This window comes from Diabrotica virgifera, chromosome 7 (assembly GCF_917563875.1).
Source record: "Diabrotica virgifera virgifera chromosome 7, PGI_DIABVI_V3a".
NCBI lineage: Eukaryota > Metazoa > Arthropoda > Insecta > Coleoptera > Chrysomelidae > Diabrotica > Diabrotica virgifera.
The window spans coordinates 138474205-138500479 of record NC_065449.1 but is presented as its reverse complement, the minus strand read 5'-3'; the positions used below and the strand labels follow the sequence as shown (position 1 = coordinate 138500479).

At 32.2% G+C, this 26275-nt stretch overlaps 1 protein-coding gene across 3 annotated transcripts in view; it reads left to right on the top strand.

Annotated features, from left to right (window-relative positions):
- The window catches only part of LOC114331034 (paired amphipathic helix protein Sin3b), a 125151-nt gene that overhangs the window by 12141 nt on the left and 86735 nt on the right, over nucleotides 1–26275 (top strand). For 2 of the 3 annotated variants that reach the window (XM_028280494.2, XM_028280495.2), the window contains exon 2: nucleotides 16166–17196. In XM_028280494.2, coding sequence (XP_028136295.1) covers nucleotides 16186–17196 — 1011 coding nt within the window. In that variant the 5' untranslated portion in view covers nucleotides 16166–16185. Of the gene's footprint in view, nucleotides 1–8598; nucleotides 8619–16165; nucleotides 17197–26275 lie in introns of those variants that run through there. The other variant, XM_028280496.2, reaches the window with a different exon arrangement.

Genomic DNA, 26275 nt, shown 5'->3' with positions numbered 1-26275 from the left:
AGACTTGGTAATAATATGAAAATTTATGGTAGGGGAGCAAAGTATGCTAAATGTGCAGTCACTCGAGCGCTTTGGGGACCTATTGGGTTGTGAAGAGTAGGTCCTAAAGCCAAAAAAAGTTAAGTAAAGTTTTCCATTTTAGTGGGCGCTTGCCATTTTTTAATTTAATTTTCCATTTCCAACAATCGTTTTTTCCGATTATAACGTCATCTATCCATAATTCGAAAAAATATTTCGAATAAAAGTTACTTATTTTTACGTAAGGAATCCAAATCTGTAATAAAAAATGAGGGTTCTCATTTAAGATTTTAAAGTAACCCCCCACCCCACCTCCGTGGGGGGTCGTGTTTGGTGCCATTCGATAGATTTTTAAAAAATATTGAGCACATATTTTTTAGTTTTTCGATCTGTCATTCATTTCGCGAAATATTCGATTTTTTCTTGTGAAATTTTGGGACTCACCCATTTCCTTACGCCCGGCTTAAATCGTCAGATTTTTGAAATATACACTCTTTTGCATGTACTTAACTTACCTTATCTTAATCTGACAATTTCGAGTTTTTTTAAGGATAGATTTTTTTTTTCGGGCCCCCCTTAACGAACTCCCCTGTGTTAAGAGCCAATATATGGTAGAGTAACTGCAAAAATCCCCGCTTGGGCTTCCCTACCATTATGTATGATTTACATTTTTAGGTATATTTTGAACCCTATTAAAAAAGAAGCCATATCTCGATAAAAATTGCCTTCTCGAAAAAATACAAAGAGGCAAAAAAGTTTTAAAAACATTTTGTTTAACTAATGGTATCGCAGTCATAGTTTAATTGAAGCGTACACAAACATTTGGGGGGTTTAAAGGAACAAAACCCCCATAAGATTTTTATGTAAACATATTAAAAAAGAAGCCACAACTCGATAAAAAATGCCTTATCAAAAAAATACTAAGAGCCAAAAAAGTTTTAAAAATATTGAATTTAACTAATGGTACCACAATAATAATTTAATTGGAACGTACAGAAAAGTTTGGGGGGGTTTAAGGGAACAAAACCCCCATAAAATTTTTATGGGAAGCACAAATTTCACTATAATTTTTCTTTAAGATGCTCCTGCCATAAGAATGCCACATATCCATTTTCAATAAAAAATCTCTAATAGTTTTCGATATATTCGAAAAAATCGATTTTTATTTTGTAACTTCAAAGGGCTATAACTTTTTTTATGTGCATATTTGTACTAAGGTAAGGGGGCATCCATAAACTACGTTGTAAAAAATTTGAACTTTCTAATACCCTCCCCCCTCCGTCGTAATTCGTCGTTTACAGACGAACCCCCCCCCCCCTCCATGTCGACGTCGTCATTGCAGTTCACGATTCACGACCCCCCTTTCAGTGATTTAAAAAAATTCAATGTTATTTCTGTTTTTTTAATCAACCTTGAAACTTTATTTGCGAATGTATCATAACTATAACAATTAAGGGGGTAGGCGCAAAATCTTGGCCCAATGCTATTTAAATGCATTCTTTTTTGGAATCCTGAGAAAACTAATAAATACATTTGAAAAATATAAAGGCAGACTGAAAGATTACATTATTACCGAGGGCTGAAAGTCCCTTAGAATAAACAAAAGGTTTCTTTTGAATGAAATTTTTGAACTTAAAAATCAGACTAAATATTCTCTTTTTTTATCCCTGTAACTTATTAAATAAAATAAACATTATAGATGTTTTCAGAAACTTTTGGCCCTCTGTAATAATGTCATCTCTCAATCTGCGTTTCAATTTTTCAAAAATTTTTATTCGTTTTCTGAGTATTCGAAAAAAATGAATGCATTTAAATAGCATTGGATCAAGATTTTGCGTATAAATCTTCTCTAAGTATAAATACGACTTACTAACTAAATAGAACACAATATTTTATTTCCATTCATTCTTTTAGAACTATTTTTTCACACACAGTATGCAGCACATAAGTGAATTAACAATTTAATATTGTTTGCTTCCAGACGTTGTTCTCTATACAGGGTGAGGCAGATAAAAGTCCTATTAGAAATATCTCGAGAACTAAAGGAACCAGAATCATGAAAATGGGAATGAAGGGGTTTTGAAGAGTGATCTCTTTAATGAAAATATTTTCATCGATTTGCTACTACCGGTTATACCGGAAGTGGCTTATAACTTCGTTTTTTAAATGGAACATCCTGTATATCTTTACATTTTTAGATTCTCCTGGATGTCTTCTTTCTTAAAATATGAGGTTTATTTGTTTAAAAGATAAATTCGTTTTTTTTCTTAATTTCCTAGCAATATTCACACCCTGTAGAATTGTAGTAGTTTGACATCAAAAACTCTATGTTCAAATGATTTTTAATATAGTCTACTATTGTTAAAAATTGTTAGTATAGCTAAATGTTGAATTGTACTATACAGGGTTGGTCGAAACTCGTAAAGAGTATTTTCTGAGTTTTCTTAAATAGAACACCCTATATTTTATTATCGTAATGAAATGATATTTTATGCTACTTTTTTATTTCTTAAACATTCCCTATCTATCTATACCTAACTGCTTTAATTTGTGAGTTATTGGTGATTCAAGCCAAATATTAATTTCAACAAAAAATACGTGAAATTTTATTAGGTTGGCCGTGAAAATATTCAATCACAAATAATTTTTCGGAAATAAATACATATTAACACCTTGACGGACAGTGCGTCAAATGCATAAAGCAAGTGTTGTGACACTAAATATATAATACGTATTTTGCAAAGTAGAATAGGGAAATTGCTGAATTTCTTTTAGCGCTTATAGTTTATGAAAACAATAAGTTTTAACAGTTTTGTAAACATGTGAACGATGACCATGGACATCGTGTAACATTTAGTATGGATCTGTAGATGTAACGTGACATTTTTTGTCACAGCTCGTTATTTTAAAAATGTCGTCTATAGACGTCGTGTCACATTACACCAATGGAAATTAGACGTCTATAGACGTTCTGTCCGCCAACGTGTTAATCTTGACTGATCTTTAAAATCGCCAATAATGGTTGAGCTATCAAAATACCTACCTAGTTAACATTCTTGGCGCTATTAACAATTAAGCACAAATTAAAGCATTTCGGTATAGGGAACGCTTAAGAAATAAAAAAGTACCATAAAATGTCTTTTCATTGCAATACTAAAATACAGGGTGTTCCATTTAATAAAATTCAGAAAATCCTCATTCCGAGTTTCGACCAACCCTGTAGACCAATAGTAGACTATATTAAAAATCATTTTAACATAAATAGAGTTTTTGGTATCCAACTACTATAATTCTACAGAGTGTAAAGTTGCTACGAAATTAATAAAAAAACGTAATTAGCTTTTAAACTACCCTGTATAACATTACAAAACCACATATTTTAAGAAAGAAGACATCGAGTAGAATCTAAAAATGTAAAAATATACAGGGTGCCCCATTAAAAAAAAACGAAGTTTTAAGCAACTTCCGGTATAACCGGAAGTGGCAAATTGATGAAAATATTTTCATTAAATAGATCACCCTTCAAAACTCCTTCATTCCAATTTTCATGATTCTGTTGCCTTTAGTTTTCTAAATATTTCTAATAGTCCAGTTATCTGCCTCACCCTATATATAGAAGCGCTTGTTTAAACCCAAAGAACAATGTCTTATTGTTTGTTGTCCTGTACAAAAGTGCTACCTAATATTATTTTAAGGCTGTGACTGATAAAAATGAAATTTATGCGATAAAAGTATCTGTAAGAGAATTCTTTTTAATTTTTGACAAAAGTGTATTTATTCGTAAACGTTTTGTTTTATTTTCAATTTCATTTCAAAAACTATACGTTTTTATATGAATATCTGATACTTTAATGCTGGTAAAAGCTAGTAAAAAATTATATTTATAGAGACAATAGCGACAAATTTAAATATACCAATATATTAAATGACGTCGAATGTGCACTCATACCCCCCACCCCCCTGTCGTATTTCGTCGAAATAAGCAAGCCCCCCCCCCCACCCTCTTCTCAACGACGTAGTTTATGGATGTCCCCTAAGTTAGGTTCATTCGAACCATTTTTGGTCCCAGAATATGTGATTTAATTTATGACCTGTATTTTTGTTACACCCTGTATATAATTATATGTATACAATTATATGTATTGTCCTTTTCATGATCATTTTTCAGTGCGTAACAAATGATAGGAAAAAGGGTAAGTCCGTGATAATACACATTTATGACATTTATTCTAACATGACATTTTAGTTAAATCTGACGGTTGTCACATTTTATTTTCAATTTGGAATAAAAACAAATCAAATGTGTTTCAAGCATTTATAAAATGGTATTTTCTTTGATTTGTATAGTCTTAAATTATACAGATTATATTTGTAATATTATTATCTAATTAAAAAAAAAATATTTTTTTATTATGGCGCCATCTATCGACAACTAGAATAAATGTTATAAAAATGTCGCCGACGAAATGTAATCACCGACGTGCCTTTTTTTCGGTCACATACAATTTAATGCGTTAGAAAGAAATCGAAAAACTGTGACGCACTGAAAGATGATCATGAGAAATACTGTATATACAATTATATGTATACCTTATTTTATTCCCAACTAAAATAGTAAATTGATATGACAAAGTATTACTTTTTAAAATTGAAATAATAATTCTTCTGATTTATGCTTCTATTATGCAACTATTTTAACCCAGATGTGCCTGATATATTATAGTCAAAATGGAAATCAGTCAGAATGCAACAAAGTGGAAGTATCAATATTTGGTATAGATGTTTAAGAAACAAGGCCTCGAAAAAAAGTAGTTCCGATGGAGGACAATTTAATCTCAGGATTGGGATCTCTGAAACAGAAAAATTGTACAGAATTTGAAAAAGGAAGGTTTCTTATGTGACAATTTACCACAATTTGACCAAAAAATAAAAAATAAAAAAATAGTCTTTAACCAGGAAAAGTGTGATTTTCTCACAAAAATTTTTCAAATTTCCATTTTTTTAGATTTTTTCACTAATGGTATTCATGTAAGAAACTTTCCTTTTTCAAATGCCATACGATTTTTTGTTTCAGAGATCCCAATCCTGAGATTAATTGTCCGCTATCAAAACTACTTTTTTTTCGAGGCCTCAACTTTGGCGCGTTCTAAAATATTAGTGTACAGGCATAAATATAAAAAAACATTTTTTTGTATTCTCTAAGAGTTAGATATTAATATATAAAAAGTTTTATCTTCATTTTTAATCAAGGTTCTGAAAAAAAATGCTTATTTTTGGTCTTCTAAAGTGTACTATCTCATTTTTTAAATAAGAGGAGAGTAATTCAAATTTACCGCGCCGTAATTCTTGTTTGTAATAATTGGTCCAACCACAGGCAAGTTTACTCCATTGAAATAAAAATTTGTTACTATTGACATTTATGAAATCTTGACACTAATGACATTTAAAAGTCATAGGTTAATTAAGTTATATCAGCGATTTTTTTTTGTATTTTCTGCTATATTTCTTTAATGATCAGAGTTTTTGTCTGCGTTTATTTAAAAAACGGTTGTTTTTAAAACTTTTAGAATATATTAGTATAATATAATATTTATGGATTACAATCGAAGACCGACATGATCAACCAAACAAGAAGATGAATCTAGTTATTTTTTTAGTGACATTATTGGGTGTGAATCTGTCATTTAAGTTTACTCCTATTTAAAAAATGAATCATATTCTTGTTCTCATGATCATTTTTCAGTGCGTCACAGTTTTTCGATTTCTCCCTAATGCATTAAGTTAGATAAGACGGAAAAAGCGGTAGCTCCGTGATTAAACACAAAAATAATGCAGCATTACAATGGTTATATACATAAGATGTCTATTCCTAACCTACGTTTGATTCGTTGATATTTAGAATGCGCGTTTTTTCTAGCCAATCAAATACACGTATTACGAACATTTGACGAAAACTTCGTCCATTTTGGCCATTTTTTAGAAGTGTCAAAGAGTCAAGTGACGGTTATTATTCAGGTCAGTATTTTGTGTACCTGTCATTTTGAAATTTCGAATTCGACTTCACTTGTGTTTCACAACGTCTTTGTGCATTATTTTGTGTTTTGGTTTAGAATTTAGTTCGTTAAAAGTTAGTCATTGACGAGGAGACTAGAGACATTTGAGATGTACCGAAGAGTGCTAAATATCTCATGAGTAGATAGAATAGCCAACGTGGAGGTAATGAGACTTACGCATAAGGAACGAGAACTAACAAATAAGAAAACTGAGATATATTGGACATGTGATGAGAGATGTATATCTAATACTCCAGGTCATTATGCAAGAAAAAGATCCATAGAAAGGAGACGTAACTCATGGCTGAAGAACCTTAGGAACTGGTTTGGATGTAATAACAATGAATTATTTAGAGCTGCTGTTTCAGAAATAAAGATCTCTCTGATGATTGCTAACTTTTGAAGCGGAGACAGCACCTAGAGAAGAAGATAAAAACACAGTGTATGGATAGTTTTGTGTCATTTTTTAATGTTTCCATATTTATAAATTTAATTAACAATATTGTTTACTTTTTAATTCTATTCCCCTTTATAAAAAATACCTACATGTTAACATATTGTGTAAAAATCAAATCTACTAAATTACTAATTCCACCAGCTTTTCACCTACGGCTAAGTACGATTGTGGCATCTGTCAGATTCGTCAATAATTACATGAAATAAGTCTCGACACAGCCAATACAGTATATGACGTCATAATTAATGACGCACTGAAAAATGATCATGAGAACAAGAATAGTACCTTAAACCTGTGACAGCTGCCCTTACTTATCAGTTGTAATTTAGAAGACACATTGTAACATTTGTTGCAACAAAATAAGAAACCAACTTCCTATTCTTGAGGTCGTCCATCTGCCAATGAAAAAATCAATATTCGCTATGATTGACTAGACCACTAATTTGTTGATTCCACAGGAAAAAATAACTCTATATGACTTGTGCAATATCATAAATAAGGTGTTCAAAATATAACCTGGGCTTAAATGTCAAATGTTTTGTTTTATACTATACCCAAACTTAATAGTACCATGTTTTGTACAGTAGTTTTTTTACTTATTTTAAATAAATATTATGTTTTAACTACAAGTATGTTTTTGTTAGCTTATACAAAGCATAAATTTAGAGAAAAGTATTAAAAATATTTTAAGGTAAATTTTAGGCATATCTGGGTTAATAACATGCAGCTCCTATGTAATTAATATTATACCTTTTTATCTAAAAATAAAGCTATCAGGTTTTCAGAAGAAAACTGTAAAATACCACCGAGTTATATTTACTCCTTTGGGCAAATATCCACATTTTTGTTTCAGTATAGATTAAGTATTATAGTATTACTTATATTTTGTTTAACATAATAAAATTGTATAGAAAAATGTGTACAAACCTATAAACAAAATAATTAAATTATAAATAAACAAATAAAAAAACTAAACATAATTAGATCTTGACAAATTTTATGGATTTATATTTTCATAATATGCATAGTAGTCAGCTACCAAAGCATATATATTTTTAATGATGGCAATTAGCACATTCTAATATTCAGATAATCTTATCCATATTCCAGTATTCGACTGGACTGGACTAATTGTCTCAATTTACTAACAACTGAAAATCATAGATTATCAATGACATGTAGTTTTTGTGTAGTATATTAACAGGACAGGTTGGCTGTGAGGACATATTTTTTTCTGTTACAAATGTTAATTATGTTAATGTTTAGAACATTTTCGTATTGCTCTTTTTAACCTCTAAACCTAAACATTATTTTTTCTGCTCATTGAAGATATTCATAATCTGCCAGAGCTAATCCTGCTCTGTGCTGAAGGAATATCATGTATGCTTCATTTTTTGTTGGTTAATAAATCTACATACAGATAGGATGGCAGGGAGGAGGAGGAAATACAGAAATAGAGGATAATCTTTCAGGGACAGAAATTCTACAACAAATTTTACCTTAAGTGGGCAGGATTAGAGACAATCAATGTAAATGCGGTACGAAATTTGTACCGTCAATTTCAGTCAATTTTTTATGGCAACTTAAAGAATGTATATCTAATAATCAAAAAGGCCAGCGCACAGAATCTACAAAATAAAATACTATTGTGCTAAAATTTGAAACTACCAGAGATAGTTACTGGCAACTTTTTAAAGAAGCATTATCAAAAACTAAAGAAAATCTTAAGCATATATTAACACTGGACTAAATGTAAAAAAGCTGTGCACACAATGGTTTAAGCCATTTTAAAATCTTAACAAGGACAGAAGAAATAAAGATTGGTTTTACAAATAATGTAGATTTATTCTCTCTCCTATGGCGTTACAGCCCAAATTGGGCCTTGGCCTCCCCGCAGCATCCATTCTTATTACTGTTGCTTTCACATTTTTGTTATGAATCCCACAACAAAAATGTGTTTGCTTTGTATATCCGCTATAGTAAAGTCTAGTCCTTTTTTCAGGCTGCCACTACCTGCCCACCTGATTTCTTAAATTTCTAGGGTGTCCGCCTAGTATTACTCTAGTTTTTTTAAAAGCTGGAGTCTCCAGGTACGTCCAACCGTTCGTCAACACTGTTCATAGTCAATATATGCTTTTTTAGCTCTACCATCTAAGTGTGAGTTACATATTAATTTTCTGTCAATTGTAATACTAAGGTATTTCACCTCTTCAGAAAAGTTAAGAAAGCAGTTTAGAATCCTTGGGGATATTAAGCCTGTGATCCTTCTTTTTCTGGTGATCTCTGTCTTTCTATTTATAGATGCATACACATTACCGCATGCAAAACTTATTTTCAAGACAGCTATGTTGTGTACATAGGATAAGGTGTAGAAACTGCTGTGTTGTAAACCAGGGAGTTATGTTTTAGAGAACACCCCCGTGGACATCTACTTGTAACCATACATACCTCTAACCAAAATGTCTTCTACATTTATGCTTATTGCTGTATTGGAGAGTATACTGAATATCCATTCAGACTTAAAAGGGGCGAAGCACGATATGGACCATTCTTATCGGATAGGATTTTTTATAAGCATATCTTATTTTGTTTTGGAAAGATGCTATGTACCTGTCCAATTCTGTATTAGTTCCCAGAGTTAAAGCCTTTTCATTCCACAGAGCATCTTCTAATAGACAGTTGTAAGAGTTCTACATCTGTTCTAGGGTCGCGAGATTTGATAAGGCTTTTTTTCTAGATTAATAGTATAGGTTAGGTCAGCCAGCGGTGATCAGACATAAAGATGTTCTCGGAGACACCTGCCTGTTGTGAATTTTATTAGATATTTCTGCTGTTTCTAGCGTAATATCTATGACTGTTTGCTAAGAACATTAATAAATGTAGGTTCCGTGCCTCCGTCCTGAAAGAGATTTAGTTTGAGCGTTGTTATCTCTGCTTCGCAGCCTAGATAATGAGAATTCGAATCGCAGCTGATAATAAGTTCTATTTTTTTTTTGGTGTTCTGCCCGGTACCCGGGTGTGTGGGATTTAGTCCGCTTGCCTGATCCAAACACCTGTGAAGCTGAGCGAATGTCTTGAAAACTCAACTGCCTACCCACTAAAACCCCCCTCATTCCAGCCGCAGACACCCGGTACATATTTTTAACAAACATTATTTTAGCTGCCCCACTGCTGATCCTATCTCTGCTCCAATTTGTTCCAGAAGCCAGTAAAACATTGAGTAGAGTTTACAAAGAAATTATGTAAAAAGTTCTACTTTCTGCCCTTCTGGCTGAGACAATGGTCTACTAGACTTTCATCTCCTTTGTTGGTGGTAGGGTGGCTGGATCTGTGGGTAGGTAGACCAATGCTAGTATCAACTACCTATTTTTACCTTTTCCCCATGGGCATTACTTATCAGCCCGTTCACACTTGTCGTGTATCATATCCATATTTTAATCGGAGATTCCAGTGTCAATGTGTTTTATATGGAGATATTTATTACTGTGAATAGCTCCATATAAAATACAGTGCCACTGGAACCTCTGATTAAAATACGGAACTGACACATGACAAGTGGGAACGGCCTGTTCTTGGTTGTTAGTTGCTTGGTAAGCTGAGATTTGATTATTTAGACTGCTAAAACCAGTTATTTTGGTCTTAATTATCCAAGGTTCTTGGATTAATGCTGTTGCATCTTCCGTTACATCCAGGAGGCAGTAGAGTATCGCTGTTGCCACCATTTTGTGTTGGAGATTGCATTGAATACTTTTTGTTTCCTTTCTCCCGACGTCTTTGCTCATGACTTATTAGGTGCCATACGGTTCTTTTAGGCATCCATTGCATCCTCGCTAGAAGTAGCGGCAGTCTCAGTCGTTTCGGCACTTCCTCTGCAGGGTTTATGGACCATCATCTGATGGTTGTCACCCTGCTGTAGGACCATGGGTTTCTCAGTCTCAGTGGCCGTCTCCGGCTGCTGTGTATCTGAGGTCCCTGGTTCCGAGGAGATACCTTGGAAATGTGCCTCATGGAAAAAGATGAAGAAAAATTGAGAATATTCGAAAGGAAAATCCTCAGACGGATTATGGGCCCGAAAAGAATGGACAACGGAGAAATGAGAAGAACAATGAACCATGAACTAAGAGACATAATGAAGGGGGAAGACAGTAGATTAGATTTATTAAAGCGCAGAGACTGAGATGGCTGGGGCAAATAGAAAGAAGCAAAAACGACCTACTAATTAAGAAGATCACCAGATAGAAACCAGAAGCTGAAAGACCAAGGGGAAGACCCGGAGAGAGATGGGAGGACCAGGTCATGAGAGATATCAAAATTCTGGAAGTGAGAAACTGGAGGGAAGAATGCACATACCAAAATGAGTGGAAGAAAATTGTATGAAAGCCAAGTCATGCAACAAACTTCTTTGACAACATGCAAGTGGAATGCGAAGTGATTCACTGCAATAAGCGAATCAGAGAGCTCTAAGTAAGAGCGGCAAACATTCCATCTGGAATGAAAAGCCATGATGATGATGATGAGGTGAACGCATAGCTCAGCCTCATTGCTCTTTTCTTAAGGACAGCCATATCCTCGTCTCCGATTCCGAAAATGAACAGGTTAGGATCGGCTCTTTACTTCATGGGAAGGTGCACCGTCTCGCAACTGACAAGTGTGGATTTTGTGCCGTTAGCCTCTGTAGCACTCTTTCTGAGTCTTCGGAGGTGGTAGGGACATTTTCAGAGATCCATAGAGAGGTTTAGGTATGCTTCAGGAGCTTATCCTGACTGACAAAAGCCAGTGATGCTTCCTCACGGTTCCATGACATCTCGGAACGCGACAGTTCGTAACCGGACAATTCGTAACGTCCTTGAATTACTTCATTCACGAATTACTTCATTACTCCTTTGTCTAGGTATTCGCGGTGTACTTGGAAGTACTTGGAAGGGAAACGAGAAACGACCGTGCGCGAGTCGCGGAGAAATATTGCAACTATCTTAAATAATTCATATTGTCAATTGAAATTGTCAAATTGACATATATTTCATACCTTCTGTCATTGAAGCAGAAAAATTATATATTGCTCCACAATATTGATATGATATGCAATTATTATATAAAGGTAAATGTAATTAATTGTATTTTGAATGCAGTACTGCATTTTAATAACTAATTTTATTTACTACATACAATTGTTCACGTTTTCATAACATAACCTGAATCTTATTTTTTCTTCTTACTATTTTTTTGGACTATGGCCTTGACAATTATCCAGTAACCAGGACTAATATAATTGGCCAATATAATTAAAAGTGCGAATAAAAGTACAGAGCGAAGAAATAGGGGTCGCTTTGCCGAACTTGCACGGTCCCAATATGCAAATTTAAGGAACAATAAGAGGGATAAACTTTTAAAAATAGTGTTGAAAGTTTGTAAAAATAGTATTTAAGTATTTGTTTGTGTTTAAAGACTTTTAATATATTCTGAAACACACAATATAAAATGTGTTAAGTATGTTTATCCCGGTACTGATTCGTTAAATTGATAAACATAGTTTCAATTATAACCGTAATAACAGTTAGTCTTCACGGTAACAAAAATAAACAGAATAATACAATTTTGACGTTACGAATTGTCCGTTACGAATTTGTATAGTTACGAACTGTCGCCGTTACGAAGTGTCGCTGTTATGAACTGTCGCCGTTACCACTTATCCGATTACTAGGCCGATCAAAGAACGATCTGACCCCAAAAAAAATAAAGGAAGTACATATGAAAATTTGGGAATAGGTAGTGGAAATTGTCTACTATTATATAAGAAAAAGTTTACAATTCTACATTCCCTCCATTTTACAAAAATGGAGGGGAATACCTCTCGGGGGTGAAAAATATACATTCAAAATAAGTCGGAACTGGATAAAATTACTAATTCTAAACAACTTTTGTTCTATAGAGTTTTTTCACTAAGTCAATACTTTTCGAGTTATTTGCGAGTGAATATGTTCATTTTTAACAAAATAAAACATGTTTTTGGACGGTTTTTCGCAAATGACTCAAATAGTAAGTATTTTATCGAAAAAAATATTCTTAGCAAAAATATAGCTTATAACAAATTGAAAAAATTGGTGTATGAGTGAAGTCTGTAGACTCAGTAAAAGCAGAGTTGTAGCTAATGAAAAGTAGGTTCTTCTTCGTCAAATTCCAAATCGATTATTTCAATGTGAAATAACCAAAAAACGGAGCACATTTCGGGGAAAAATCATTACAACTTTTTAAAGTGTTTAAAAAAAAGGTTTATTTTTGTTTTTCAAAAAAAGTTCTAACATTAAAAGTAAGTGAGTTACGCTCAAAATATTGTTGGTCCCTTTTATTTTTTGGTAAAAAGAGTCGCGAAAACCACCCTCTAATTAGCATCACAAATAAATTTAATGATTACCACTTCACAAGTTACTTTGCGGATGTATTCTTTATATGATCTGTAAGTTTTATCGGTTCAAAGTGCTTATTTTTGAGGCTGTAGTTAAAATGGCTTGAACGAGTATCTAATCACGAGTTATAGGTCTGGATCCCGCGTATGAAAAAAAAGTTGATTAATAGCAAGCTGAAAATTTGTTAGTAGCTTAAGGGTGTCTAGTCGGATAAACTTTGATATATGGGAACACTGGAACAGGGGCAGTTTTAATTGTGGAACAGGTTAAAAATTTGGAACGGTCAGACCACGAAAACGGCACATTTATTTTGTCCGACAGAATAGACTTAAACTCTCCGAACAGAGATTAAACTCTCATGCAAAAATCAGACTGCTATTTATCAGCAAATGGGCGTTTTAATGAGTGGAACATGTAGAATATTTCAAATGACAGGAATTATGACAGGTGATAAATAGCAGTCTGATTTTTGCATGAGAGTTTAATCTCTGTTCGGAGAGTTTAAGTCTATTCTGTCGGACAAAATAAATGTGCCGTTTTCGTGGTCTGACCGTTCCAAATTTTCAACCTGTTCCACAATTAAAACTGCCCCTGTTTCAGTGTTCCCATATATCAAAGTTTATCCGACTAGACACCCTTAACCTATTAACAAATTTTCAGCTTGCTATTAATCAACTTTTTTTTCATACGCGGGATCCACACCTATTAAGGCAAATTTTGAATAGCCACAGCATTAACCAATTTTTGTTTAACAAGAAAACAAAAAATCAAAAAGTACGTTTTATTACTCCTTGAGATTTTTGGTATTACTAATAGTTTTTAAATTAATTTGAAAAAAAAATGGATTTTTTTTTTCAAAAATGAGCACTTTGAACCAATGAAACTTATAGATAATATAAACAATACGTAAAGTAACTTATGAAGCGGTAACGATTAATTTTATTTGGGAAGCTAATTAGGGGGTGATTTTCGCGATTTTTTTACCAAAAAAATAAAAGGGACTAACAATATTTTGAGCGTAACTCACTTAGTAGTTTTTTTCAAAAACAAAAATAACATTTTTTTAATCACTTTAAAAACGTAGTGAGTTTTCCTCGAAAAGTGCTCCGTTTTTTTGGTTTTTTCACGTTGAAATATTCGATTTCGAATTTGACGAATAAGAAACTACGTTCCATTAGCTAAAACTCTGCTTTTACTGAGTCTAGAGCAGCTGTTCCCAACCTTTTTTAGCTTGAAGCACACTAACTTAAAAACTTGTTCAGCCACGGCACACTTGGGTAAGTAATCTCTATACTGAGTATAATCATAATGTATTGTTATGTGAATTTCGCGGCACACCTACAGGGACTTCAGGGCACACTGGTTGGGAACCTCTGGTCTAGAGTCTTCATGCATACAGCATTTTTTGTCATTTTTGTATAAGCTATATTTTTGCTAAGAATATTTTTTTCGCTAAAATGCTTACTTTTTGAGTTATCTGCGAAAAACGGTTCAAAAACATGTTTTTTTTTTGTTAAAAATGAACTAATTCACTCGCAAATAACTCGAAACGTATTAACTTAGTGAAAAAACTCTATACAACAAAAGTTGCTTAGAATTAATCATTTTATCCAATTCCGGACTTATTTTGAACGTATATTTTTTCACCCCCGAGAAAATATTTTTCACCCTGTATTTCCCAATTTTTGTTAAATGGAGGTGATGTAGAATTGTAAACTTTTTCTTATATAATAACAGACAATTTCAACTACCTATTCCCAAATTTTGATCCTTCCTTTATTTTTTGGAGGTTTTCATAAAATTTTTGATGTCTGGTTATGCTTCCTCAAACAGTTTGAGGTCATCTATAACCTTTTCCAGCCAAGCTAGCGCCACATCGTCATCATAGACTACACTGACGATCTCACCATGGTAGCTCACACTCAAAGCGAGCACATACAATTCGTAATGTTGTCACTTGTAGAGTTTTGAAAAAAAAAACACGAAAACAAGTTGATTTGTATTTTCACTGTATTTTTTTGTTATATTTTTTTTTTCATTATTTGTCAATAAGTTATTATGCAATCCACTTTTTTTTAATTGCCCCTGCGTAATATTAAATTATGTTGTGCATTATGATTCTTGTTGATTGCTAATCAATTAATCGGGTTATTAATATGGGAAAATTGATTACAATTTGTTTAGGTGTATTAACTTCAAGAATTCATAAAAATACGGGTACAATATTCTCTTAAAATCTATTTGTTTTTGTAAATTTGTTATCATTAAATGTACTTGTTTTGTTTTTGAAAGCTTTTCATCTTTTGAAATCACAATATTTACTTCCTAAAAGGTAAAAATAAAATGGTATCTTACTGTAATGTTTAAAAAGGACCGAGTTCTGAAGTAAATAGGACATGCTTAAAAAATAGTAGATATTATATTTATACTATTTAGTATAGTTACAAGCATATGTGCCAAATTTCGGACCAATGTTATTTAAATGCATTCATTTTTCTCGAATCCTGTGAAAACTAATAAATATTTTTGAAAAATTTAACTGTAGAATGAACGATTACATTATTACCGAGGGCCGAAAGTCCCTTAGAATAAACAAAAAGTTTATTTTGAATGAGATATGTATTTGAAATTAAAAATCACACTAAATTTTCTATTTTTTTTATCCCTGCAACTTATTAAAATAGACATTATGGAAGTCTTCAGGGAGTTTCGGTCCTCAGTATTAATGTAATCTTTCATTCTGCCTTTAAATTTATGCAAATTCGAAAAAAACTAATGCATTTAAAAAGCCTTGGCCCGAAATTTTGCGCCTACGCTCTTAAGTATCGTGAACTGTTGCTAATTTTATATGAAAAGTATTCTAAATATAGTTACGTATTTTTTATTTCATCAAAAAGATAAAGACTACCCCTAACATAATATCTCAAATAATATTATATTAGTATAAAATATTCCATTAGAAATCAGCTATTACTTGATAGAGTAGAGATGAAACACTTTTTACTTTATGTAACAATGATCTGGATTATGAAATATGTATATTCAACTCAAAGACTCTAGTCTCATTTGTTAGTTAATTAAAGTTAATTACAAAATCATCAGTTTACTATTAAGATTTACCTTCAAGAAATATCTTAATTATGTACCATTATTAAAAGGGGATTCAGTAGTTTCTTCTACAAATTTTATATCGAAATAGAACCACCACTTCATTGAAATCTTTTCTGTTTTAGCCGCCCAAATGTAATTTGAAATGAAACGTTTGCGTGTGGATGAGACTGTGAAAGAAGGTAGTGAACCTCCATTATCAGGAAGTGGCATCAGCCAAGGTGGAGCCCTCTATCACCAATCGCTACCCAACGTGGTAACAGGACCATTGTCTTATTCAAATTCTCCCGGAAGTACAGTGAAAGTAGTAAGTGAAGGCATGCAATCAGGATTGTATCCACCGACTCCACCTGTCAGCTATGGTCACCCGTTGCCTGCTGCTACCACTCCCCATTCCCTAAAGCCACCAGCAATGTCCATCCCAGTTGGTGGACATTCACAACTACGAACAGCAGGGGGTTCCCCCTCAGGCGCTGGAATGCAGGAGTCAGCACAGCAGCAATCACCGGGTACTACTAATTTTCAAAGGTTAAAAGTCGAAGATGCCTTATCCTATCTGGATTTAGTAAAGTTCAAGTTTGGTGCTAAGCCTCAAGTTTATAATGACTTTTTAGACATTATGAAAGAATTTAAAAGTCAAACTATAGATACGCCTGGAGTTATTACAAGAGTATCGAATTTATTTAAAGGATTTCCAGAGTTGATTGTTGGTTTTAATACGTTTCTCCCGCCGGGATATAAAATTGAAGTGCAGCGTAATGATCAAGGGTATGCTTTTCAAGTCTCAGTGAGTATGCCTAGTCCAACTGGTAGCATAAATTCAGGACCTCAGGAGCATCGTTCTGCAATGATTCTTAAAGGTTCTGGAACTATCAATGTGTCTGGACAGCAACCCCCTTCTGGACAACCACTATCTATCACTCAGCATATGACTCCAGTTACGCCTCAAGCTCCCCAACAACCACAACAACAACCACCTATTGTTCATCACACCCCACCATATGGTGGTAATGCTGCTCCACCTCTGTCTTATGGGTCATTAACACTATCGGCTGCTCAAGCTGCAGTAACCCATGCTCTTCAAGGACGTACAGATACTCCACAAAACCAACCAGTGGAATTCAATCACGCTATCACCTATGTGAATAAAATTAAAGTAAGTATTTATATAGTTATAGTATTTCCAAATTATAATTATTATAGACATTAGAAAGATCTATTTATTCCATAAATAAAAATAATAGAAATGAAAAGGTTACCAAGAACCAAAGTTTATCAAAGAAAAAACCAAGAAATATTTCATTTATTAACTATTAGTTCATCATTTTTTTATAACAGCCAGAGATGGAAAATTACATTTCTGCACTAGAATTTTCCAATTCTCAGGGAAACCATTCCAAGATTATTAGTTCAAGGTTTTGTCCAATTTATCATACTAGTGACGTGATCCATCTCGGCGTGATGACGTAATAGATGATTTTTTTAATGAGAATAGGGGTCGTGTGCTAGCTCATTTGAAAGGTTATTCAATTCTCTATTCAGTAATATAAACATTAACATAATTATTTGTACAGGGTGTCCAAAAAATTTTTTTTAATTAAATCAATTGACACAAAAAAAGAATGAGTGTAATTTATTTAATTCGAAACACATTTTACTGCTGTCAGAAATCAGAAAAAAAAATTATTTGACAAATAAACATTGATTTTTGCATAAATTAAATGTTGAAACTGCCAAGAGGCAGTGAAGTCGACTGTTTACGAAATACTGAATTTATTAGAATAAAATAGAAATGCTTTAGTGTCATGGAAAATTGTAGGTACAATTTTATCGACAAATCTTATAAAAACTCATGAAAACAAAACAATAACAAAACAATTTACTAAAATTACATAAATCGTCAATATAATTTAAAAAAATAATGAAGTAAAACAGAAACAATCAATTGCAAAATTTAAATAAATCGCAAATTGCATAGTCTACCTTAGTAACTAATAAGTTTAAAAGTTAAGGGTAAGGGTACTGTAATTTCTTAGGGGTCTATCCGACAGCCAAAATCCCGACAGCCAAAATCCCGACAGCCAAAATCCCGACAGCCAAAATCCCGACAGCCAAAATCCCGACAGCCAAAATCCCGACAGCCACAATCCCGACGGCCAAAATCCCGACACGCCAGAATACCGACAGGCCAAAATCCCGACAGGTTTGATAAGTTTCTTTTTAACATATAATTACATTTAGTTCTTGTTTTTTGTTTATGGCCATCTGTTTTTTAATTTTTGCTACTAAACAAAATGTAGTGGTCAGAATTTTTACTTATGCGAGGATTGCTGCATGTCGGGATTCTGTCGTGTCGGTGTTTTGGCCGTCGGGATTTTGGCCGTCGGGATTTTGGCTGTCGGGATTTTGGGCGGCACCGATTTCTTAGTTATTGATTAAGAAATTCTTCTACTGAATAATATGGTCTTTCAGATAGGTAGGCTTTTGTCATTTTACGGAATTTGCGGAAAGATGCTGCAGATTTAAGTTGTAGAGGGAGATGGTTGTACAGTTTTTTTGTGGAATATAATATAGATTTCTTTACTAACTCAGAGAACGGGGTCGGTAAATAGACGTCAAAGGTAGAATTTCTGGTGGAATAGTCATGAATAGGTCTTGCTGGAACAGTTTCTAAAATATATAAAGAAGGATGTGTTAAAATCGTATGATCTTTGAAGTAGCTTCTGCAATGTCTGATTCAATTTGGCTTCGTCACATTGTATGTATTGTTTATAATACAATCTGTAAGTTTGACCGGTTGGAAGTGCCTATTTTTGAAAAACTTTGGTTTTATAGTATTTTTTTTAATATTGGAAAAAAATCCTTTTGCAAAATAACAATAATAACAAAATAATAAAAAGTATTAATGATAGAAAAATCTCAAACAGTAAAAAAATGTAGGATTTGCTTTTATAAATGTTTTAGCTTTATTTTGTTTTTCTGTACAACAAAAATTGGTTAAGGTATGTCTGTTAAAAGTTTAAATACTCTCGTGATTAGTGACTCGTTCAAGCCCTTTCAACTACAACCCTTAAAAAATAGGCAATTCGAACTGATGAAACTTGAAACACTTTAAAAAAGGTTTAATGAGTTTCCTCCAAAAAGTGCTTCATTTCTTGGTTATTTACCAAAAAACTTTACTTTTTTTTATATAAGAAGGTATTTGTCATGAGTTACAACTTTGCTTTTACTGGGTCTATTATAGACTTCATGAATACACCTTTTTTCGTTTTTTATAAGCTACATGTTTACTAAGAATATTTTTTTTGATAAAATACTTACTTTTTGAGTTATTTGTGAAAAGTGTATACAAAAAACTCCATTTGTACAACTCCAAAGTGTACGGAAATCCATTTCCGTACTTATTTTATTATATTTACATATGTTTTCTCACCCTCGAGAAGGGGTGATGGCACAAGTCTGACTTTGAAGCGAAGGTTAAATAAAACCTGAATCCAAATTTTCATGCAATTCGGTGGTTACACTGAAAATTACACGGTATCGCCGTAATTTACGTTCATTTACTGGGCTATATGAAAAAACGTATATTTTTGTTGTTAATGTTAAAATCAATAAATAATTTATTGAGATATTAGGATAAACATCACGGTTATTAGACTTTATTACGGTTGTCTTGTCCGACGGTGGTGGGGAGACTTATATTTTTGACTTTATGTCACAAGAGTTTACATTTCCATATTTTTAAATGATTTTCGATCATTGAACGTGTGTTATTGTGTATATATGTGTATTATTTGTGTTATTATGAAATAATTAGACAAATAGTACACATTTTATCTTATACCGGTTGGTGAATCGTAAAAAGGGCCATAGGAAACTCAATGTAAAATTCTGAATTGTTGAATTCCTGCTTCCCTAATTATTTTACATCAAAAGTCATGAGAGAATACTTGTAGAGAATTAAAATCTGTATTAAAATCAAAAGTTAAAATTGTTCTACTATTTAAATGCATTCCAAAATTTTGAAAAATATGATACATTTGCCACAATAGGTATGCGTGTAAAAGTAAGGCCACACGTTACTCTTTAATTGACAGTGCTCACACCATTGACTGAATAAAAAAATCTTTATTATTAATCCTTTCTCCGCAACTGAGGGTATCTTATCAACTGTATTGTTTTTAAACAATAGATGGTAAAATAAAAATATTGACAGTTCAAAAATGTGAACATTATTGCATTGTGTGTGGCCTAAGTTTGGCCTGAAAACTAAAATGTATTACATTTTTACAAAATTTTGGAATATGTTTAATTACGTAGACCAATTTTAACAGTTATTTCCAATACAGATTTCAATCCTCTACAAATAGTTTCTAATGTCTTTTGATGTACAATAATATTAGGGAAGCTGGAATTCAACAGTTCAGAATTTTACATTGAGTTAATGCAAAATTTTGACGCATGTCAAAATTCTGAATGTGTTTTAATTGTATTCATTTTTTTCGAATCCTGAGAAAGCTAATAAATATTTTTGAAAAATTTAAACTCAGAATGAAAGACTACATTATTACCGAGGGCTGAAAGTCCCTGAAAACTTCTATAATGTTTATTTTAATAAGTTACAGGGCTGAAGATAAAAGAGAAGTGTGATATTTAATGTCAAATATTTCATTCAATAGAATCTGCTTGTTTATTCTAAGGGGCTTTTCGCCCTCGGTAATAATGTAATCTTGCATCCTGCGTTTAAATTTTTCTAAAATACTTGGTTTTCTCAGGATTCGAAAAAAATCGTATTACGATTCAAATGACAGTAAACTCTCGTGACGTAATCTCACCCTTAATGTTCATTGGTTAGTCTATTTAGGCAACCGTAGTAATGTCTAAGAACCGTGGATAAACATGCAATAATGGATGTGACACATGTCATAGCAATACTGTCAAATCCGCTTATTGGAATAGATTTCGTGCCATGCAAGAATAATGCTATAACCGGGATATTCTAATAACCGATCGTTAGTGGCTATACCCTGTTTTAAACCATGCGGAGTAAACTCAACAGACAAATTCACACCAAATAACGTCAGAATACCCAATGTAATAGAAAAATCACCGAATATAAATATCTTCTTTTTTTGATTGATCATGTTGGCCTTTGACATACAGTCGGAAAAATTAAAGAATACCCATGAACGATCACATCAATCACTTATTTTGTATTTGCTGTCTTTTTCTATAACAAACGTTTGTTATTTTTTTTAAGTTCATTTATTAGTATTAAAAAATTTCATTTTTCCGACTGTAAATATTATATTATACTAATACGTCGCTAAAGAGTTCTAAAAACAACAACTGTTTTTTTATATAAAAGCAGAATAAAAATCTATTAAATTAAAGGGATAATGCAGAAAACACAAAAAATCGCCGATATAACTTAATTAACCTATGATTTCATGTCAAAATTTCATAAATGTCAATAGGGTCAAAATTTCATAGGGCATTCCAACATGCTGTCAAAATTAAATCAATATGGCCTTAATGTGTTTTAGATAATTTTAGTTACGTTTCTTTGTAATTTTGTTTTGTATAAAGATTAATTTAACATTTTCACTGGAAGAATTTAAAACGATAATATGCCCCATGTTACTTACGCTTGGAAAAGCGTAAGTAAGGTTTATTCAGACTCCTTGAGGAAAAATGAATCTGTATTATTTATTTTCCAAATCTTTTGCTTGTTACTAATCTTGTATTGTCGACCAACAAAACCAATGTTTATTATTTATTAACTGCTTAAAACTAAATAAAGTCGTTCAAGTACTTCTACAACTAAAAACTACACATAATCCACAACAAAATTTCGGAAAATACAACTAAAAATCTTAAGAAACACAATGTGGTACAAAAACAAATACAATGTTTTACCGTTTTACTCCCAGCAGTGTGATAAACGTCAAAGTCTTGGAATACCCTATATTGGAGTAAACTTGTGTTAGATTAGACCAATTACAAACAAGCATTATGGCGCGATAAATTTGAATTACTCCTAGTTTAACCTTTAACTACCCGCTGATCAAGTTAGAACATACAGTCCCTGGCCATATTACTATGACCACCTATGAATTTTTACAAAAATCAACTATTTCACTAGGTACGTTTTGTTTAAAAGATGTTTAAATTTGATTTTGATATTGTAATGTTAATGTCATACATTAACTATATTATATTTAATAATAAACACCAATAAAACATTTGAAACTATTACATGTTTATATACTTTTTAATAATTTGTTGAACTTCTGACCTTAATCAGATGGAAAATATTTGGGAGCTTTCAAAACGAGAAATTTCCGATGAAAAGGTCACTAACGAAATTGTTTTGATTAAAGGACTAACATATCATTGAAACCACAATGACAAATTGAAGCCAAAAAAAATTAATTGCATTCGAAGTATGCCAATACGGATACAAGCGGTAATCAAAGTTAAAGGTGGCTCAACAAAATATTGAAAAAATAAAAATATGTGATATTTTTAAATGTATTATTGGTGTTTATTATTAAATATAATACATTTAATAATAAACAGCAATAAACCATTTAAAAATATCACATATTTGTATTTTTTTAATATTTTGCTGAGCCCCCTCTAACTTTGCTTACCGCTAGTACCCGTCTTGGCATACTTTGAATCCAGTTAAATTTTTTTTGCTTAAATTTGTCATTGTGGTTTCAACGATATATTAGTTCTTTAATCAAAACAATTTCGTTAGTGACCTTTTCATCGAAAATATCTCGTTTTAAAAGCTCCCAAATATTTTTCATCTGATTAAGGTCAGAAGTTCAACAAAATATTAAAAAAATATAAATATGTAATACTTTCAAATATTTTATTGCTGTTTATTATTAAATATATTTTAGTTAATGCATAAAATTAACATTGCATAACAAAATTAAATTTAAAAATCATATTTTAAACAAAACGTACCTAGTGGAATAGTTGATTTTTGTAAAAATTCATAGGTGGTCATAATAATATGGCCCAGGGACTGTAACTACACGCGTGGCGTACTTTATACGCCACAAGAAGATACCCTTAAAAACAGCGGATTTGTTTATTTTTTTTTTTAAATACACTTAGTTGTTTGGTATAAACCTTATTCGGCATCAGTGAATACTTGGAGTTCCTTCTCAGTAAGCCAATTGGGATTTATAACTGGAATCATGGAATGACTGGATTCCATGATAAATAAAATTAATAATAAAATTTTTTTTGAAATGTGATTTTTTACAGGAGAAAAAGTATTGTTTATAAAGAAACATATATTTTTTGCCATAATGACTAAAAAGCAATTGAAATATGCACTTATATTACTACTTATATTAATATAATCGTGGCGTATATTGTCCACCACCCGAAACAACAAATAATAAACTATATACGAAACTAAACTAAACTAAACGATTATAACGAAACTAAAACCAAATTGTAAAGCACATTCCAGTGATAGGTTAGACGCGGCGTTTCCCAACCGGTCAGATTTCAGGTGGGTCGCGGCTTGGCTTTTACAGTAGCTGAATGACGTACAGAGTACAGAATAGCGTATCATCATGAGTAAGAGATGGGTCGCGAATATGAAAAAACATCAGAAGGTGGGTCGCCAGACATAAAAGCTTGGGAACCACTGGGTTAGAGAGATAAACAAGGTCAAAAATTAAATTTTTAAATATATTTGCAGTAGAATTCTTCTATCTGGCGTACAGAATACGCCAGCGCGTGATATAAGTGTATGTATAAGTATATACACTGTGGACAAAGAAAACAGCACACCTCGATATTTTGCAGTATTTATTAGATTTTAAGGAAATAAAGAAACAGGTCGAATTTTGATCTAAGGGGGCACATTTTTACGGTATATACATCTGTCTACCCCCTTCCTTCCACTTCCCCCACCCCTTATTTTTAAATAGGGAATAGGGATCGTGTGCTATCTCATTTGAAAGGTTCAAAGATTCAATTCTCTATTCAGCAATATTAACATTGACATAATTATTTATACAGGGTGTCCAAGAAAAATTATTTTGAATTAAAAACATTTTTTTTGTTTGGAACAGCTGTAGAATGTATTTTGAATTAAATAAATTACATACATTCTTCCTTTTGTGTAAATTAATTTAATTCAAAATAATTTTTCGTATAAATAATTGTCAATGTTAATATTTCTGAATAGAGAATTGAATAACCTTTCAAATGAGCTAGCACACGACCCCTATTCGATATTTAAAAATGGGGAGTGGGGGAAGTGGAAGGGAGGGGGTTGACAAATGACAGATGTATGTACCGTAAAAATGTGTCCGTCTTAGATCAAAAATCAACCTGTTTCTTCATTTCCTGAAAATTTAATAAATACTGCCAAATATTGAGGTGGACTGTTTTCTTTGGCCCACCCTGTACATCTGGTTGTATGTTTTTTCATGTCAATAATACGGTAGGGTAACTATTAATTATTTTATTAGGAAAACCAAAAAATACATTATATGAACAAGCATACACTAATAAATAAGTATGAAATCACACACTTATTTTTTCTTGAAAATTCTATTCTATTAATTTATTTAATCGTTGCGTCAGAATAACAAGGTTCTATCTGCCATTTTTGTCTTAATGAGTTTTTTATGTAACGTAGTTCTATTTCATGTTCTTCACCTTAACCCTTAAACGCCCAACCTTTTTTTAGGTCCCATGTATGCCCAAGGGTGGGTAAAAAATGTCCACCTCGAAAATAGCTAATATATTTATTGAGAGTTGTTGGAAATGGATTAAACTTAAGAATCTTATGCTTAATAAACACAGCATCTTCTAAAATATTAATATACACAATTCACAAACCTTACAACAAAATTACAATGTACATAAAAATTAATATACCAGTAAAAGCCAGTAATTCAGATTTGTCGATTTTCTCCACATTCTTCCTTTCAACCTCCTCATTGGCTGATAATTATGTCGACTATGTAATTATACGTCGATAATTATATGTATTATGTTCCTACCAACGAGAAATAATATAGAAACCTTTAGTAACAACTTTTACCAAGGGTGTACTTTTGGTGCCCACCCATATTTAACTCAAGATATTACTTTTATTTTCAAAAATATCGGTAGAACCAAATTAACATTCGATCAAGAGCTGTCTTTTTAACAATAAATAATTTTTGAAAAATTTTTAAACACGTAATAAATATGTTACAAGGGAATAAGCATTTGGTGGACATTTTTTACCCACCCGTGGGCGTTTAAGGGTTAATATGATACTAGCACCGACATCTATTAATAGGTGGCCGAAATACGGATTTTACAAGGTCCTATCTGCGAGAATTGCAAAAATGTGGATAAGTTAACAAAGTTCTAACTGACATAAAAATAGTCAACTTAAGTACACAATCTCCTATCTGCAAGAACTAAAAGTGGTTATAAGTTAACAATAAGACGTTATTAAGTAACTTTTATTAATTAAGTTGTTTTATTATATACTAATTGTTAAACGAGGGTATATTTGATAGACAGAACTTTATTAAATACGTTAAAATCATTACGTTAAAATCATTTCTCAAATCAAAACTCCTTTGTATTAAATTGAAATAATCTTTTACTTCATAATATATATTAATTTAAGGGGATGGGTACGTATTTTCGGCTGTGCTATTCAAATGGGGATTCATTTTTTTCGAATCCTGAGAAAACTAATAAATATTTTTGAAAATTTTAAACGCAGAATGAAAGATTACGTTATTAGCGAGGACCGAAAGTCCCTGAGAACTTCTATAATGTTTATTTTAATAAGTTACAGGGGTGAAAAACTAAGAGAAAATTTAGTGTGATTTTTAATTTCAAATATCTCATTCAAAATAAACTTTTTATTTATTCTAAGGGACTTTCGGCCCTCGGTAATAATTTGGTCTTTCATTAAACGGTCAACACACGGGAGTTCGTTCAGGGGGGCCCGAAAAAAAATCTATCCCTATCCTTAAAAAAATACTCGAAATTGCCAGATTGAGATATAGACAAGGCGAAAACGGCGGGTTCGTTGGAAAAAATATTCCCATGAGATTTTTTTGCATAATCACATTTGTAATACACCCCAGAATAAGTTTCAAGAAGTCGCCTACGAGAAAAGTGGTCCAAATTTTGTTTAACAATTTTTTTTAAATCAATTTGCAAAAATTATAATTTTTGGTCTG